The sequence below is a fragment of the Dendrobates tinctorius genome, unplaced genomic scaffold (genome assembly GCF_039654945.1).
Source record: "Dendrobates tinctorius isolate UK_male_01 unplaced genomic scaffold, ASM3965494v1 ptg000028l, whole genome shotgun sequence".
NCBI lineage: Eukaryota > Metazoa > Chordata > Amphibia > Anura > Dendrobatidae > Dendrobates > Dendrobates tinctorius.
In genome coordinates this window covers 57,848,367-57,862,287 of record NW_027361696.1, presented here as the reverse complement: position 1 = coordinate 57,862,287, position 13,921 = coordinate 57,848,367, and the positions used below count along the sequence as shown (strand labels likewise).

At 49.3% G+C, this 13,921-nt stretch overlaps 1 protein-coding gene across 1 annotated transcript in view; it reads right to left on the bottom strand.

Moving 5' to 3' along the window:
• LOC141085435 (cell adhesion molecule CEACAM19-like) overlaps positions 1 to 13,921 on the bottom strand; it is an 89,469-nt gene that overhangs the window by 13,641 nt on the left and 61,907 nt on the right. Inside the window, exon 3 of the mRNA XM_073570799.1 lies at positions 13,644 to 13,775. Within this exon, the coding sequence (XP_073426900.1) occupies positions 13,644 to 13,775 (132 nt within the window). The remainder of the gene's footprint in view (positions 1 to 13,643; positions 13,776 to 13,921) is intronic.

Below are 13,921 nucleotides of genomic sequence, written 5' to 3'. Positions count from 1 at the left end.
TTAACTAAAAAATAGACGATTCTAGATCCACATAATCACTTGATCCAGCACTTCATAAAAGGATGATCTTTTTATTAAATTCCATTAATACATATATCCAAATATCAGACGGACAGCACAATAGTGTAATCAGGTGGATCTACATCTTTCAAATGGCAATTATTATAAACAGTATTAGTGGAAAATCATATTCAGCGATAAGAAAAATCCCCTTTTCCGTCAAAGAAAATTTAGTCTGATCCTAAACAGGTCAAATACCAGGTACAGTGGGGAAAAAAATTATTTAGTCAGCCACCAATTGTGCAAGTTGTCCCACTTAAAAAAAAATGAGAGACGCCTGTAATTGACATCATGGGTAGACCACAACTATGAGAGTCAAAATGAAAAAAAAAATCCAGAAAATCACTTTGTCTGATTTGGCAAGATTTATTTTGCAAATTATGGTTGAAAATAAGTATTTGGTCATTAGCAAAACTTCATCTTGATATTTTGATATATATCCATTGTTGGCAATGACAGAGGTCAAACGTTTTCTGTAAGTCTTCACGTGATTGCCACACACTGTTGGTGGTATGTTGGCCTATTCCTCCATGCAGATCTCCTCTACAGCAGTGATGCTTTGGGCCTGTCACTGGGCAACACGGATTTTCAAATCCCTACAAAGGTTTTCTATGGGGTTGAGATCTGGAGACTGGCTAGGCCACTCCAGGACCTTCAAATGCTTCTTGCGAAGCCACTCCTTCGTTGCCCTGGCAGTGTGTTTGGGATCATTATCATGCTGAAAGACCCATCCACATTTAATCTTCAATGCCCTTGCTGATGGAAGGAGGTTTGCACTCAAAATCTCACGATACATGGCCCCATTCATTCTTTCATGTACATGGATCAGTTGTTCTGGTCCCTTTGCAGAGAAACAGCACCAAAGCATGATGTTGCCACCCCCATGCTTCACAGTAGGTATGGTGCTTTTTGGATGCAACTTAGCATTCTGTCTCCTCCAAACATGACGAGTTTTGTTTCTACCAAATAGTTCTACTTTGGTTTCATCAGACCAAATGACATCCTCCCAGGATTCTTGTGGATAATCCAAATACTCTCTAGTAGTGATGAGCGAGTATACTCCTTGCTTCGGTTTTCCGAGTATTTTGGCTTGCTCGGAGATTTAGATTTCGTAGTCTCATCTGCATGATTTGCGACTGCTAGACAGCTTGAATACATGTGTGGAATGCCTGTTTGTTAGGGAATTCCCACATGTAGTCAGCCTGTCTACAAGTTGCAAATCATGCAGATTAGATGACGAAAATGAAATCACCAAGCACGCCAAAATACTCGGAGGACACCCGAGCATGCTCGGGAAAAACCGAGCAACGAGTATAGTCACTCAGTCATCACTGCTCTCTAGCAAACTGCAGATGGGCCCGGACATGTACTGGCTTAAGCAGCGGGACACATCTGGCACTGCAGAATCTGAGTACCTGGAGGTGTAGTGTGTTACTGATGGTAGCTTTTGCTACGGTGGTCCCAGCTCTATCCAGGTCATTCACTAGGTCCCCCTGTGTGGGTCTGGGATTTTTGATCACCGTTCTTGTGATCATTTTGACCCCACCGGGTGAGATCTTGCGTGGAGTCCCAGATCGAGGGAGATTCTCAGTGGTCTTGTATGTCTTCCATTTTCTTATTATTGCTCCCATTCACACCAAGCTGCTTGCTTATTATAGATTCAGTCTTCCCAGACTGGTACAGGACTGCAATTTTGTTTCTGGTGTCCTTCGATAGCTCTTTGGTCTTCACCATAGTGGAGTTTGGAGTGTGACTGTTTGAGATAATAGACAGGTGTCTTTTATACTGATAACAAGTTCAAACAGGTGCCATTACTACAGTTAATGAGTGGAGAACAGAGAAGCCTCTTGAAGAAGTTACAGGTCTGTGACAGCCAGAAATCTTGCATGTTTTTAAGTGACCAAATATTTATTTTCCACCATAATTTTCAAAATAAATCTTGCCAAATCAGACAAGGTGATTTTCTGGATTTGTTTTCTCATTTTAACTCTCATACTTGTGGTCTTCCTATGATGTCAATTACAGGCCTCGCTCATCTTTGTAAGTGGGAAAAGCTCTACTTTTGTCTCATCTGACCAGAGAACATTCTTCCAAAACGTTTTAGGCTTTTTCAAGTAAGTTTTGACAAACTCCAACCTGGCTTTTTTATGTCTCGGGGTAAGACGTGGGGTCTTCCTGGGTCTCCTACCATACAGTCCCTTTTCATTCAGATGCCGACAGATAGTATGGGTTGACACTGTTGTACCCTCGGACTGCAGGGCAGCTTGAACTTGTTTGGATGTCAGTCGAGGTTCTTTATCCAACATCCGCACAATCTCGCGTTGAAATCTCTTGTCAATTTTTCTTTTCCGTCCACATCTATGGAGATTAGCCACAGTGCCATGGGCTTTAAACTTCTTGATGACACTGCACACGGTAGACACAGGAACATTCAGGTCTTTGGAGATGGACTTGTAGCCTTGAGATTGCTCATGCTTCCTCACAATTTGGTTTCTCAAGTCCTCAGACAGTTCTTTGGTCTTCTTTCTTTTCTCCATGCTCAATGTACACACAAGGACACAGGACAGAGGTTGAGTCAACTTTAATCCATGTCAACTGGCTGCAAGTGTGATTTAGTTATTGCCAACACCTGTTAGGTGCCACAGGTAAGTTACAGCTGCTAATTACACAAATTAGAGAAGCATCACATGATTTTTTGAACAGTGCCAATACTTTTGTCCACCCTCTTTTTTATGTTTGGTGTGGAATTATATCCAATTTGGCTTTAGGACAATTCTTTTTGTGTTTTTTCATTTAAGACAAATTAAATGAAGATAATAATACCAATGAATTTGTGTTTGCACTAATTTTCAGGAAGAAACTGAGTATTATCTGACAGAATTGCAGGGGTGTCAATACTTTTGGCCACAACTGTAGGATGCCACTGCCAATCCTTCTTGGACTGTAAGTCTTGGACATCACAAGAGTGACCCATAAGCCTAGCCGCTTTCACTCTGAAGCTGCCCAGTTCCACTTGTCCTCCGAAGTCAGATGCCACACACTTTTCTAACTTCAGTCTTTCCTTCACTGTATCCAGCACTCACCTCTGCACTGCTGCTCTTGCTATATCTAACTGTCTGTAACAACTAACTACCTCTGAGAGAACTTCTCCTAACCTCCATCTAACTCCTCCCATACGCTCTTCCTATTGGCTAACCATCTTATCTTAATATGACATCTAAACCTAACTCTATAGTGCCACCCTTAAGGCTACCCCGCAACTACACCGTTAAAACACTTACCAATGCTGACCTAACTCTAACACTAGATGTCCCTATCCTTGTCCCTAACATACACAGATATAAACACATGTACATCAGTTCACATAAAGACATTGTCAGCTATTATCATATTGTACAGTGTACACATTAACAATTATCAGCCATGCCCGGTTTCATTAGGCAGGCATGCACAGGAATGCAGGGCCCAAACCAGTAGCCTGCACTCCCCCTACACACCTTTCTCCTAAACCATGGTCATCCTCAACCATGTGGTACCAGTAGAAAATACACATCATCATAAGTACAAGGTAATGTAAAAACATACTGTTAAAATATGAATAACCATAAAAATTTATTACACTCTACATAAGCGTCCAATCTTCCACTTAACCACGTTTGACCCATTTCTGGTCAGGACTGGTACCATTCCCACTTGGTTGGGACCCCAGAGCAAACAGTTCAGTTCTTTTTGTTAACATGACCCAAGTTTGGCCAACAGTTCTCACCAGCACACCATCACGTGAGAACAGTCCATGCTTAACCCGGCTCGATCCTCAGGTTCTCCAAACAAAGTTACGGGTCCAGTTGACCGCGATCCTTCTCCTTACGTGACCCACACAGACAGACAGGTGTCTACAGGACTTACCAGGTCCATTGACCAGTCCTTAATCTGCCTTGAATGTGTGATTCTACATCTTGGCCTTCATGACCAGTTCATTACAGCTCCAACAGCACAGAAGCATATGGTACATTTTTCTTCTGACCCGGCTCACTCATCACGTCCTCTTGTACATGTTTCCCCCTCCTCCCTCCTATTTCCAGACGACGGTCCCTTAAGATATGTGTGCTGCGTAATTTACCTAGAATCAAAACTTCAGGTTAAACAAGGAATTTCTACATTTTAGACCACAGTCCACAAAGCAGCCATGCACACAAGGCACCATCTCTCCATCAAGGTCTGAGTCCTGCAATCCAGCAGGGGAAGCACAACAGGCGCAACAAAACTAGGAGGGGGAGAAACAAAATTTGTTCAATGTTCTAAACTGCAGCCACTCTGTCCGCTCCAACTTCAGGATTCCAGTCCACAGGGACGCAGAACAGTCCTGTATCACTCTTCAGAGCTCCTTCCCACAGGGACGCAGAACAGTCCCAATTTTTCCACATCATGTGCAACTAGCACTACTTTCTTCCTAATAGGACAAGTTGCAGTCACTGTCCTTACTCTAAGCTGGTGCCAGAGGAGCATCCACAAGCCTCTGCTCCACTTTCCCTCCAGTACCGTGCATGATTACCAGGGCTCCGAGCCCGTGCTCCTGTCTGCTCTGACATTCTTCCTAGCACCACAGCTTCCGGTGTGCCAGAGTGGGTGATGGTAGGCCTCACTGGCCCCAATGGCCTCAGATGCAGTGACTCCCTTGCCCGATCCCAGTTCAGGTACGCCTGCATCTCCGTGTCGTCCACTGGGGGCAGCAGGTCCACAGCCACTGCGTAGAAGCCCCGGGGGCCTCTCTCTTTATAGAATGCGACTTGGTCACCTTCCTGCAGGGACCTCTGATACCGGACGGACCCCGAGCTTACAAACACCTTGTCAAAGGTGTTGGCCTCTCGGATAAAGCCATAGCCTGCTTCCTGGTTTGTATAGACTAAGACCCCGTTGGTCTCTTTGCCAGCCATGGCTCTTCCTCCCGGCTGTCACAGCTCACTTCAAATCTCCCGCTCTCTTCTTCTACTCCTCCACCACATCGGCTATCCAGGCCGCTTACCCAGCAGATGGAAACAGCCCATCACCCCCCGATGTTGCAGCGAAGGGTCACCGGACGTGTGGCCAGCTGAGGTAGGGATACGTGCTGGGGATGGAGGTTGCGGTTCCCGGGGTCAGATGTCCACATACGAGAGCCATGACTCTGGGGTTGGGGGGCTGCAGGGTGTCACGTGCTCGACTGTGGGCTAGGGTTCTAGGGTCAAGGGCTGGGGAACACTCACCAGTAGCTCCGATACAGCTGCTCCATAACTGTCAGTGTCCTCTTCTGCCACTGCGACTCCCCTCTGGTCAGCTGAGCTTGGCATGGATTTCTCTACTAGGGCCCTTGAGTCTGTGGTCTGTGTCATGTAGTCATCATCATCCACGTACTCCCAGTTCAGGTCCCTCAGGTCCGAGTCCTCCTAGCCGTTTTCCTGTGTCGTCCAGCCTCTGCAACCCTCTTCCGGGTCGGCCTCCTCTTTCTGGGCACCGTTTTGGTGCTTCCTTCCCTGCTGCTCAGCCGCCAGAACTGATCTTCATCATCCAGGGGGAACAGATCCAGACTGTACGCCCCTTCATAATCAGAGACTCCCCACAGCTGTCCGGGGTGGGCCCGCTCCTTAGCTCTCCTCCACTACCATTCGATCCAGCTAACTCCACCACAGCTGTCCTCTCTGGTTGCTGCTCGTGGTTCTCACTCTCTGGCCCTCACCAGGTCTCCTCCTCCTTCTCTCCCGTTCTGCTGACACACTCAGTCTGGCCCTCTCCATTCCTTTTATCTTGATTCCTCCCATAACTGCCCTGTCAGTCTCTGCGGTCCATCCCCTAACTCTGCTCCCTGGAAACAGATCCCCCAGGAATCTAGAAGACGGTCCCCTCAGTTCCGGCCCAGGTACTCGGCGGAGGCTTCTCCTCCTACACTCCCCCATCCTGTATGCTCGCCAGTCCTCGGGTGAGGGTATTGGTAGGCTCGGGTTGGCCTTTTGAGACAAAAGTTCTTGTTGCCATACGAACTGATCCTATTTGTAGCGTTCGGGGGGTTTGCCAGCTGTTGACTGCTCGGAGCGTCTTGGTTTGACTGTGGTGGAGCTTTCTGGGGTGGTGGAAGGTGGTGGACTGGCCGATTCTGGTGGGCTGGTGTAACTTGCAGAGATATTGTTCCTTGGATGGCCCGCTTGTACCGCTGGGCTATCTTCTTTGTCATCTAGGTCCCAGACCGTGGGCAGTGGTTTGGGGGCCTGAGGAGTGGGTTCGGGTCGCACGGGATCGTTGGATGTACAAGGCCGCACCATATTACAGTACACAGTACGAGTGGGAAGTGCCCCGTCCTTTTCAGGTCATGTCTCGTACACGAGCCCATCGGGGCTTATTTGGCGCAATACTCGGTAAGGACTCTCTTCCCACCGTGGTTCTAGCTTGTTCTGGGGCACTGGTCTAGTACGAGTACTCGATCCCCTGTCTGGAAGTCGGTGGGTGGAGGTAGAGTCCCCCCTGGGTGCTCTAGGTCCTGGAGTTTTGTCTGGATGATCCGGTGAAGGGACTGTAGCCGGTGTCGGTGGTTTCGGACCCATGATGACACCCCGGACCAGGGTTGGGGTTCCTCCGGGTTTAGTTCTACCTTTGTGATCCCTTTGCCTTTTCGTCTGAATAGCAGTGAGTAGGGGGTATAGCCGGTAACTCAGGGCACCCTGTTGTTATAGAGCCACACTAGTTCAGGGACATACTCAGGCCAGCGAGCCTTCCGGTCACTCTCCAGAGTACGCAACATTTGAATTAGTGTCCGATTAAAATGTTCGTAGGCCCCGTTTCCCTGTGGGTGGTATGGTGTGTTCAGAGATTTATTGATACCATAGAGATGATGTAGCTCCTCCATGACTTTCCCAAGGAAGCATGCTCCCTGATCTGAATGTATCCATTGAGGGCAGCTGTACACTTAGATAAAGTTCTTGCAGATTGCATAGGCGGCTGACTCCGCAGTTTGATCTTGGGTGGGGGTTAGCATGGCAAATTTGGTGAAGTGATCCACCATGAAGAGGCAATGTTCATACTCCTGGTATGCAGGGCCAATGGTCACATAGTCCACCGTCAAGGGCTTGAGGGGTGCTGATGTCACTATCATTTGCACCGGGACCCGTTGTGCGGGAGGTTTACCTAGCTCGCAAAGGCGGCAGACCCGGCAAGTTTCTTCCACAGCAGCGTGCAAGCGCGGATGGTAAACTATCTGCTGCAACCATTGCAAGGTCTTTGGAACTCTGAAGTGAGCCCCCTTTTCGTGGGCTTCCCATGCCTGTTCACTGAGTTGGGCTCTGAGCACGACTACCTGCCAAGTTGTTGCAGATGTCGCCCATGATTCCGCCTTACGATACAATAGTCCTTTCTTGATGACTAGTTTCTCCCACTGGCGTAGCATCAGCAACATATCCTGAGACGAAGTCTGTCTCTGGGCATCGGTGGGTAGTCTGCCGGTGGTCACCCATCGGCGTAGGAGCCCAATTTCTTCATCTTCTTGCTGCTGTTGGATCCATCTGTCATGTGATTGCTTCAGCATACCCGTTGGGGGTCCTTCTTGCGTGGCAGCCGTGAGCACGGTGGCGGTGAGGGCGTATGGTGTCTCTTCTCCTTCCAATTCATCGTCTCGACTTTTCCCTGGCGTTGTGTGCCGGATCCTGGAGAGGGCATCCGCGTGCACATTTTCTGCTCCTCTTTTGTAGATGATCTTGTAGTTTAACTTGAAAATCCGTGCCACCCATCGCTGCTCCAGAGCCCGCAATTTGGCATTTTCCAAGTGGGCCAGTGGGTTGTTGTCGCTCCGCAACAACACTTCGGAGCCCGCCAGGTACTCTGCGAACCGCTCTGTCATGGGCCACACTACCGCGAGGAGCTTGAGCTTAAAGGAGCCGTAATTGTCAGGGTTACGCTCGGAGTCATGATGTCTACCATAAGCGATCACTCTCTCCCGGCCGTCCTGAACTTTTGACAATACAGCCCCTAGCCTGTGGAGGCTCCCGTCGGTTTGTATTATGAACGGTTGCGAGAAATCCGCATAAGCTAACACCGGGGCACCCAAGAGCGCAGCCTTAAGGTCTTGGAAGGCTTCTTGCGGTCGTTGCCACTGGATTTTCCGTCCATTCGCCCCGGAAGGAGCCCCGTTTAGCAGGTCCTGCAGGGCTTGGGCTCAGCGTGCAAAAATTCTTTACGAAACGACAGTAGTATCCGGCCAGCCCCAGGAAGGTCCGCACGTCTTTTATCATTTCGGGGATAGGCCATCCCTGGATAGCAGCATCCTTTTCCAGGGATGGTCTAACACCCTCGGCAGAGACGACATGCCCCAGATATTCAATCTGGGTGCGAAACAGGTGGCACTTCTGGGGCTTCCTGTCTTCTTCCGACATCGGCACCTGCCAATATCCGCTGGCCAGATCTAAAGTTGAAAAGTACTTTGCCTTCCCCAAGGCAGACAGGGATTCTTCTATGCGAGGCAACGGGTACGAGTCTTTGATGGTACAGGCATTCAGCTATCTAAAGTATAGTCCACGCAGAACCGCAGGGTGCCATCCTTTTTGCGAACCAACACGATGGGAGCCGCCCATGGGCTCTGGCTCTCTCATATGACCCCTTTCCGCAGCATTTGGGCCAGTAAGGTTTTTACCTCCTGGTATAGTTGTGGAGGGATTTGTCTGTATCATTCCCATATGGGGGCTGTTCCTGCCGTGAGAATTCCGTGCGTGATGGCTGTGGTGCATCCAAAATCATCTTCGTGGCTAGCGAATACCCCGTGATACTGTCCTAGTAGTGTTTCTACCTGGAAAAGTTGGGCGGGAGCCAGGCCAGAGAGTTTAGCCCGCATTCTTTCCAGGATGTTTTGGCCCTTTTCCTGAGTTGAGGACTCGGCAGTCAGCAGAGTTCGAATTGTCACTGCCCAAGGGTCCTCGGGTTGCACCTTCAATTGGACCGTAGGGGCTGGCAGCACCTCTTCCAATGGCCTCACCAGCTTGGCCATCTCGACCCAGAGCCTTAGGACGATGTCTTGGTCTTCTAGGTTGATGCAGCACACCAAGACGGTCCCTCTTCGCACAGTGGCCAGGGAGCGGGTCACCAGTATGCCAGGAGGCAGGAATTCCAAGTAGCATGGCTCCACCTGAATCTCCACGCCCGCCAAAGGCACCAGGGCCTGGATGGGCAGGGCCACCACTGTCTGCCCAGGGGGCAGTGTGAGCGGGGGAGCCACTGGCACGATGACTTTGCCCAGTGCCTCGCCCTCCTGGCAGTCCTGGAGAACTCGCGCCTCCTGCTCCAACTGCTGGAAGACTTGCCCTTGAGGCGTGCGGGAACCCCACTGGTTCAGATTCTCTTGCATGGGGTCATGGAGGAGTAAATTGCTGAACTCCCGCAGGATGTTCATGCCCAGAATAACTGGATGTTGGTTATTGGTTTCCCCATGAGTCAGGACCACTCCCCGGCGTCCGAGGGATTTGCCACACAGCGCCATCTGCACCCAAACCACACCGGCAACAGGGACCGGTAATTGATTGGCGGCTACCAGTTTTATCATGTTCCCCACTGGGGTTTCACTGCCTCAGGGAAATGCTGCCGAAAGTATGTTGCAGGCATGGTCATTACTTGCGACCCCGTGTACAATAGGAACCGTACGGCACTGCCCTCGACTTCTGCCCATACCACTGGACACTTTGCGACCAGATCTTCAGGACTTCCACCACCCCATGTCGTGGCTTCTAGCTCTGAGCGGCGTCCCCCCAGCCCAGAGCCCTCTAGTTTAACGGCGGCCGGGGTGGGCGTCTCCCACACCACGGACACGCTCGTGTGATGTGGCCCAGCTCCCCGCACTCATAGCACTGGGGCTGTGAGGGCCAGCCACTCTGGGCATTATGAGGCCCCCAGTGCCTGGGATTAAAACTACGCCACCCAGACGTGACCTCGGTTCTTCTCTTCACTTCCGCCAACTCGCCCCTAATGTTCTTCAGCTCTTGTTTCATCTCTTCTATCCATTGGGGCTCTCAGACAGCAGTCACAGCGGCTTCCACACTCTGGACCTTCCCCAAGGGGATCGTAATTACCTGCTCCTGCTCTCGTGCACGTGCCTGACTCCCCACCTCAGAGAAAGCTAAATGTGGGTTCACTCGGACCTGCTCCCGTAATGCCTGCTTTATCAACGGGTCTCGGAGTCCAGTCACTAACAGGTCGCGTAGGGTAATGTCGATGAGTCCTACCCCTACGCCGTCCTTTCGCTCGATGGCCGTGCATAACTCTTGGAGGACATTCATATACTGGGTGATAGTCTCCCCCTCTCCCTGCATTCGACTGAACAACCGGGTCCTCAACTCTCCCACATCTGTCGGATCCCCATGGGTCTCTTCCAGTATCCGCAAGACCCTAGCAAAGGTGTTGTGGTGTCCCGGGGGCCTCAACATTACTGAATCCAGGGCCTCACCTTCTAATGCCATGAGAGCTACCTCGGCTTCCAGGTCAGGGGTCATCGGATGCATTCGGAAGAGGCCTCGCATTCGCTCTGCCCAGCTCCACAGCATGGTGTTGAAGCCGGAGAACCGAGGTAGGTTGTTTAGCATAGCCCCCAGAGAAATGCTGGACCGGGGGCCCTGGTTGTTTGCTGTATCTATGGCCCTGCTCTGGCCTGGGGTGCCGCTGTCTGTGCTCGGAGACTGCATCCTGCCGAGTACGCCAAATGTGGTAATAACAGGTACGCAGGAAGCAGTGACGAGATGCGAGACAGATAAAACTTTAAATAGTAACTTTTATAGATAAATGCCATTAGGGCTATTTTAAGCAACCAAACAGAATAACAGTAGTTGTCCTCGCAGGGAGCAAATACACATAAACAAGGATTGGGAGAACACGACTACTCCGGCAACGACCGGTCACTATAGGGCCGCGGAATGGCCGACTACTGGTCCTTAGTTACTATGTGTCACTTATCCGTCCTGATGTCCCTCGGCATCCTGTTCAACTGTGTGTCTGCGTCGCAGCTACTGGGCCCAGCTGCTGAGGATCTGGCATTGTCTTCGGGCGTTCCGACGAAGCAGGGGCACAACAGGTCCACGGAGAGTTCTTTGGCGGGATGTCCCCCTGCGGAGGCAGCGGGATACCGCCTGGGAGTGGGAGAGTGGAGATCGCTGCCCCCTGACAGGGGCTGGCAGCGGTGGTGATAAGTGGTGGTGGATAGGCCACAGGTGCAGCCTGCGGCTGCACTGGAGGATCCGCAGCAGGCGCAGGCCCAGCCCCTACCACGGACTGGAGCGGGGCGGTGGCAGCTGTGGGAGGCAAAAGATAAATCACCGCCGTGGTCGGGAGTGAAGCGGCAGCGGCTGCGGGCAGCAGCGAGTAGGCCGCAGCCGCGAGCTGGAGTGAGGCAGCAGTATTCTTTTGTCGGTAGGCTCGGCGCCGTCTCCCTGCGGTCCACCGAGAGTCTCTCTCCTGTCGCTGTCCTCCTCTCTGGTTGCTGTTCGTGGCTCTTGCTCTCTGGCCCTCACCAGTTCTCCTCCTCCTCTCCCGTTCTGCTGACTCACTCAGTCTGGCCCTCTCCGCCCCTTTTATCTGGACTCATCCCATAACTGCCCTGTCAGTCTCAGCAGTCCATCCCCTAACTCTGCTCCCTGGAAACAGATCCCCCAGGAACCTAGAAGACGGTCCCCTCGGTTCCGGCCCAGGTACTCGGCGGAGGCTTCTCCTCCTACACATGCTATACACTAATTCTTTGGGTCTGTATTAGCTCCCAGCTCTGCAGTGCTCTGTTCAACCAGAGAACCAAAAAGTGGAAGCAGATAAAAGTGAGAGGCATTGACTGGTGCCAGACATTGCTTTGGTAAGCCACCACATAAGTCTACAAAAAGCTAAAAAGGTTTTATGATTTTTTATTTGTATTACTATTACATGACAATAAACTGTATGTACAGTAGAGCATACAGTGTGTTGTTGATTGCGTCTTCGATGTACATTCTCCTGCTAAATGATGATTGACCAGTAATTAGAGATGAGCTGTAAGAGGGTGAACTGTGATTACACCAGGAGAGCACTAGGACCCTGTGGTGCTTGCCTGCTGCAGCTAAGAGCAGGTGCTGCGAGTGCCTGGGGATCTGTGTGTGCTGGGAGGTGGGGCCTAGTGTCGGCTGTCTAGAGCTGTAAGGGAAGCTTCCAGAAGAAGAGAGACTGCTCTGAGAGACATTATGTGTGTGGAGCAGCTTGTGAGAAGCAAAGAGATTGAATGCTGTAAGAGACTGTGTACTACAACCCTTCATCTTGGGAGCCTGAGACCTTGCTGTGGAACAAAGACTGAGCATTCTTGAGAGCTGTGTGACTGTGGAGCTCTGTGGAGTCCCTGTTGTGGTGAGCCGAGAAACAATATTGGACAGACATTTTATACAGAAACAGGCGTATCTCGAGACGGCATCTGGAGGCTACAGAACTATAAGTCCCCGTCTTTTGGGATCAGGAACCTTGTGTTGCTGCAACTGATTGGCGCCGAAGATTTGGGACTGACTGCAGCCAATGCAATCTATATGCCTGAGAGGAGACTCACCTCAGGTTAAAGGTACCATAGTCATAGATACCCGGGTATTTCTAGTTGAAGCACTTAAGGACCTTTGTATTATATTTATATGTATTGTTATTGAAGGTTTGTATAGGTTATACTCAGTGTGCCCTTCCAGGGGGTCCCTTGCTATCACTACATTCGATTTACACCTGTTCTCTGAGTACCTAAATTGACCTTTCTGATAGGTAAATTTATTTCAAATCCCTGTGTAATACATTCTTCAGTGAACATTGGATTGGCATAGTGATTTCAGCTCCGGCTGAGTGAGTGTACTGTATAAGGGTATCCAATCAGTTTCTTCCATATACTAAGTTCTACTAATTCTGCTGTTTGAGTAAAGATTCTTTGGGGATTTTTGCCTCAGTCTTGGTTTGTTACCCACTGGATCTTATTCAAACCTCCGGTCATTACAGAGCGAGTTTTCCGAAATTCAGATTTGCAAGTTTTTCTGAATAGTCTCTGGAAACTGGATATCTGCAAGTCGATTTGCTGCAAATCGAAAGTACTCCAAAGCCTCCTACTGTCCTGATAAGTAAGTATGAAAGTATTCTCTTTTGTTCTAGCACTAAACTTCATTGTCTGTCACACAATATCTGTGCAGTTTTTTGAGTGTTTATGGCTTTCTCTCCCTTTATCTGTGGCTAAGCTGTGAGCTGAGACGTCTTCCAGATTCACCTCAAAATGGCTGCTATATTTCATGCTTTTGCCTTATATAGGCTATGATAGTCCCTCCTGTTTGGATGTGCTGTAACATGTGTTGAGATAGCTACAAAGCATTATGGGGAAGTCCACCCGAGATCATGGGATCCTTTTCTGACTGATGTCATCTTATGCAAGTGTAAAACAGCAGCTTTGAAAGTGATTTGCGCTAAACAAAAAGTTTGCATTGCTGAATTCAGTGAATTTCTAAACATGCAATTTCAATTCACATTGAATCTATTTGCTCATCTTTACTATTAGTAATTATTGGTCACCTTAATCTCTATTTGAGAACATATTCCATAGTTTTTCTTACCATTTCTCTTCTTTGTCAAGATTTTCCTGTATAAGAAGACACTTATTGTAATAATTAGTACACCTCCCAATATTGTACCAATGGTAAGTCCAATTATAAGTCCTTTGGAATTATTAATTGGTTCTGTGTTTTCTAAAAAACAAAAATAGGTGGAAAAATAATGAAAATAAGTATACGGTAAGTAATATTTGTAATCAATGATAAATGGGGAAATGGAGAAAAAATAGTAAAAGAGGGGTATGTAGGGATCTACAATTGATCAGATATGCTATTAGTTA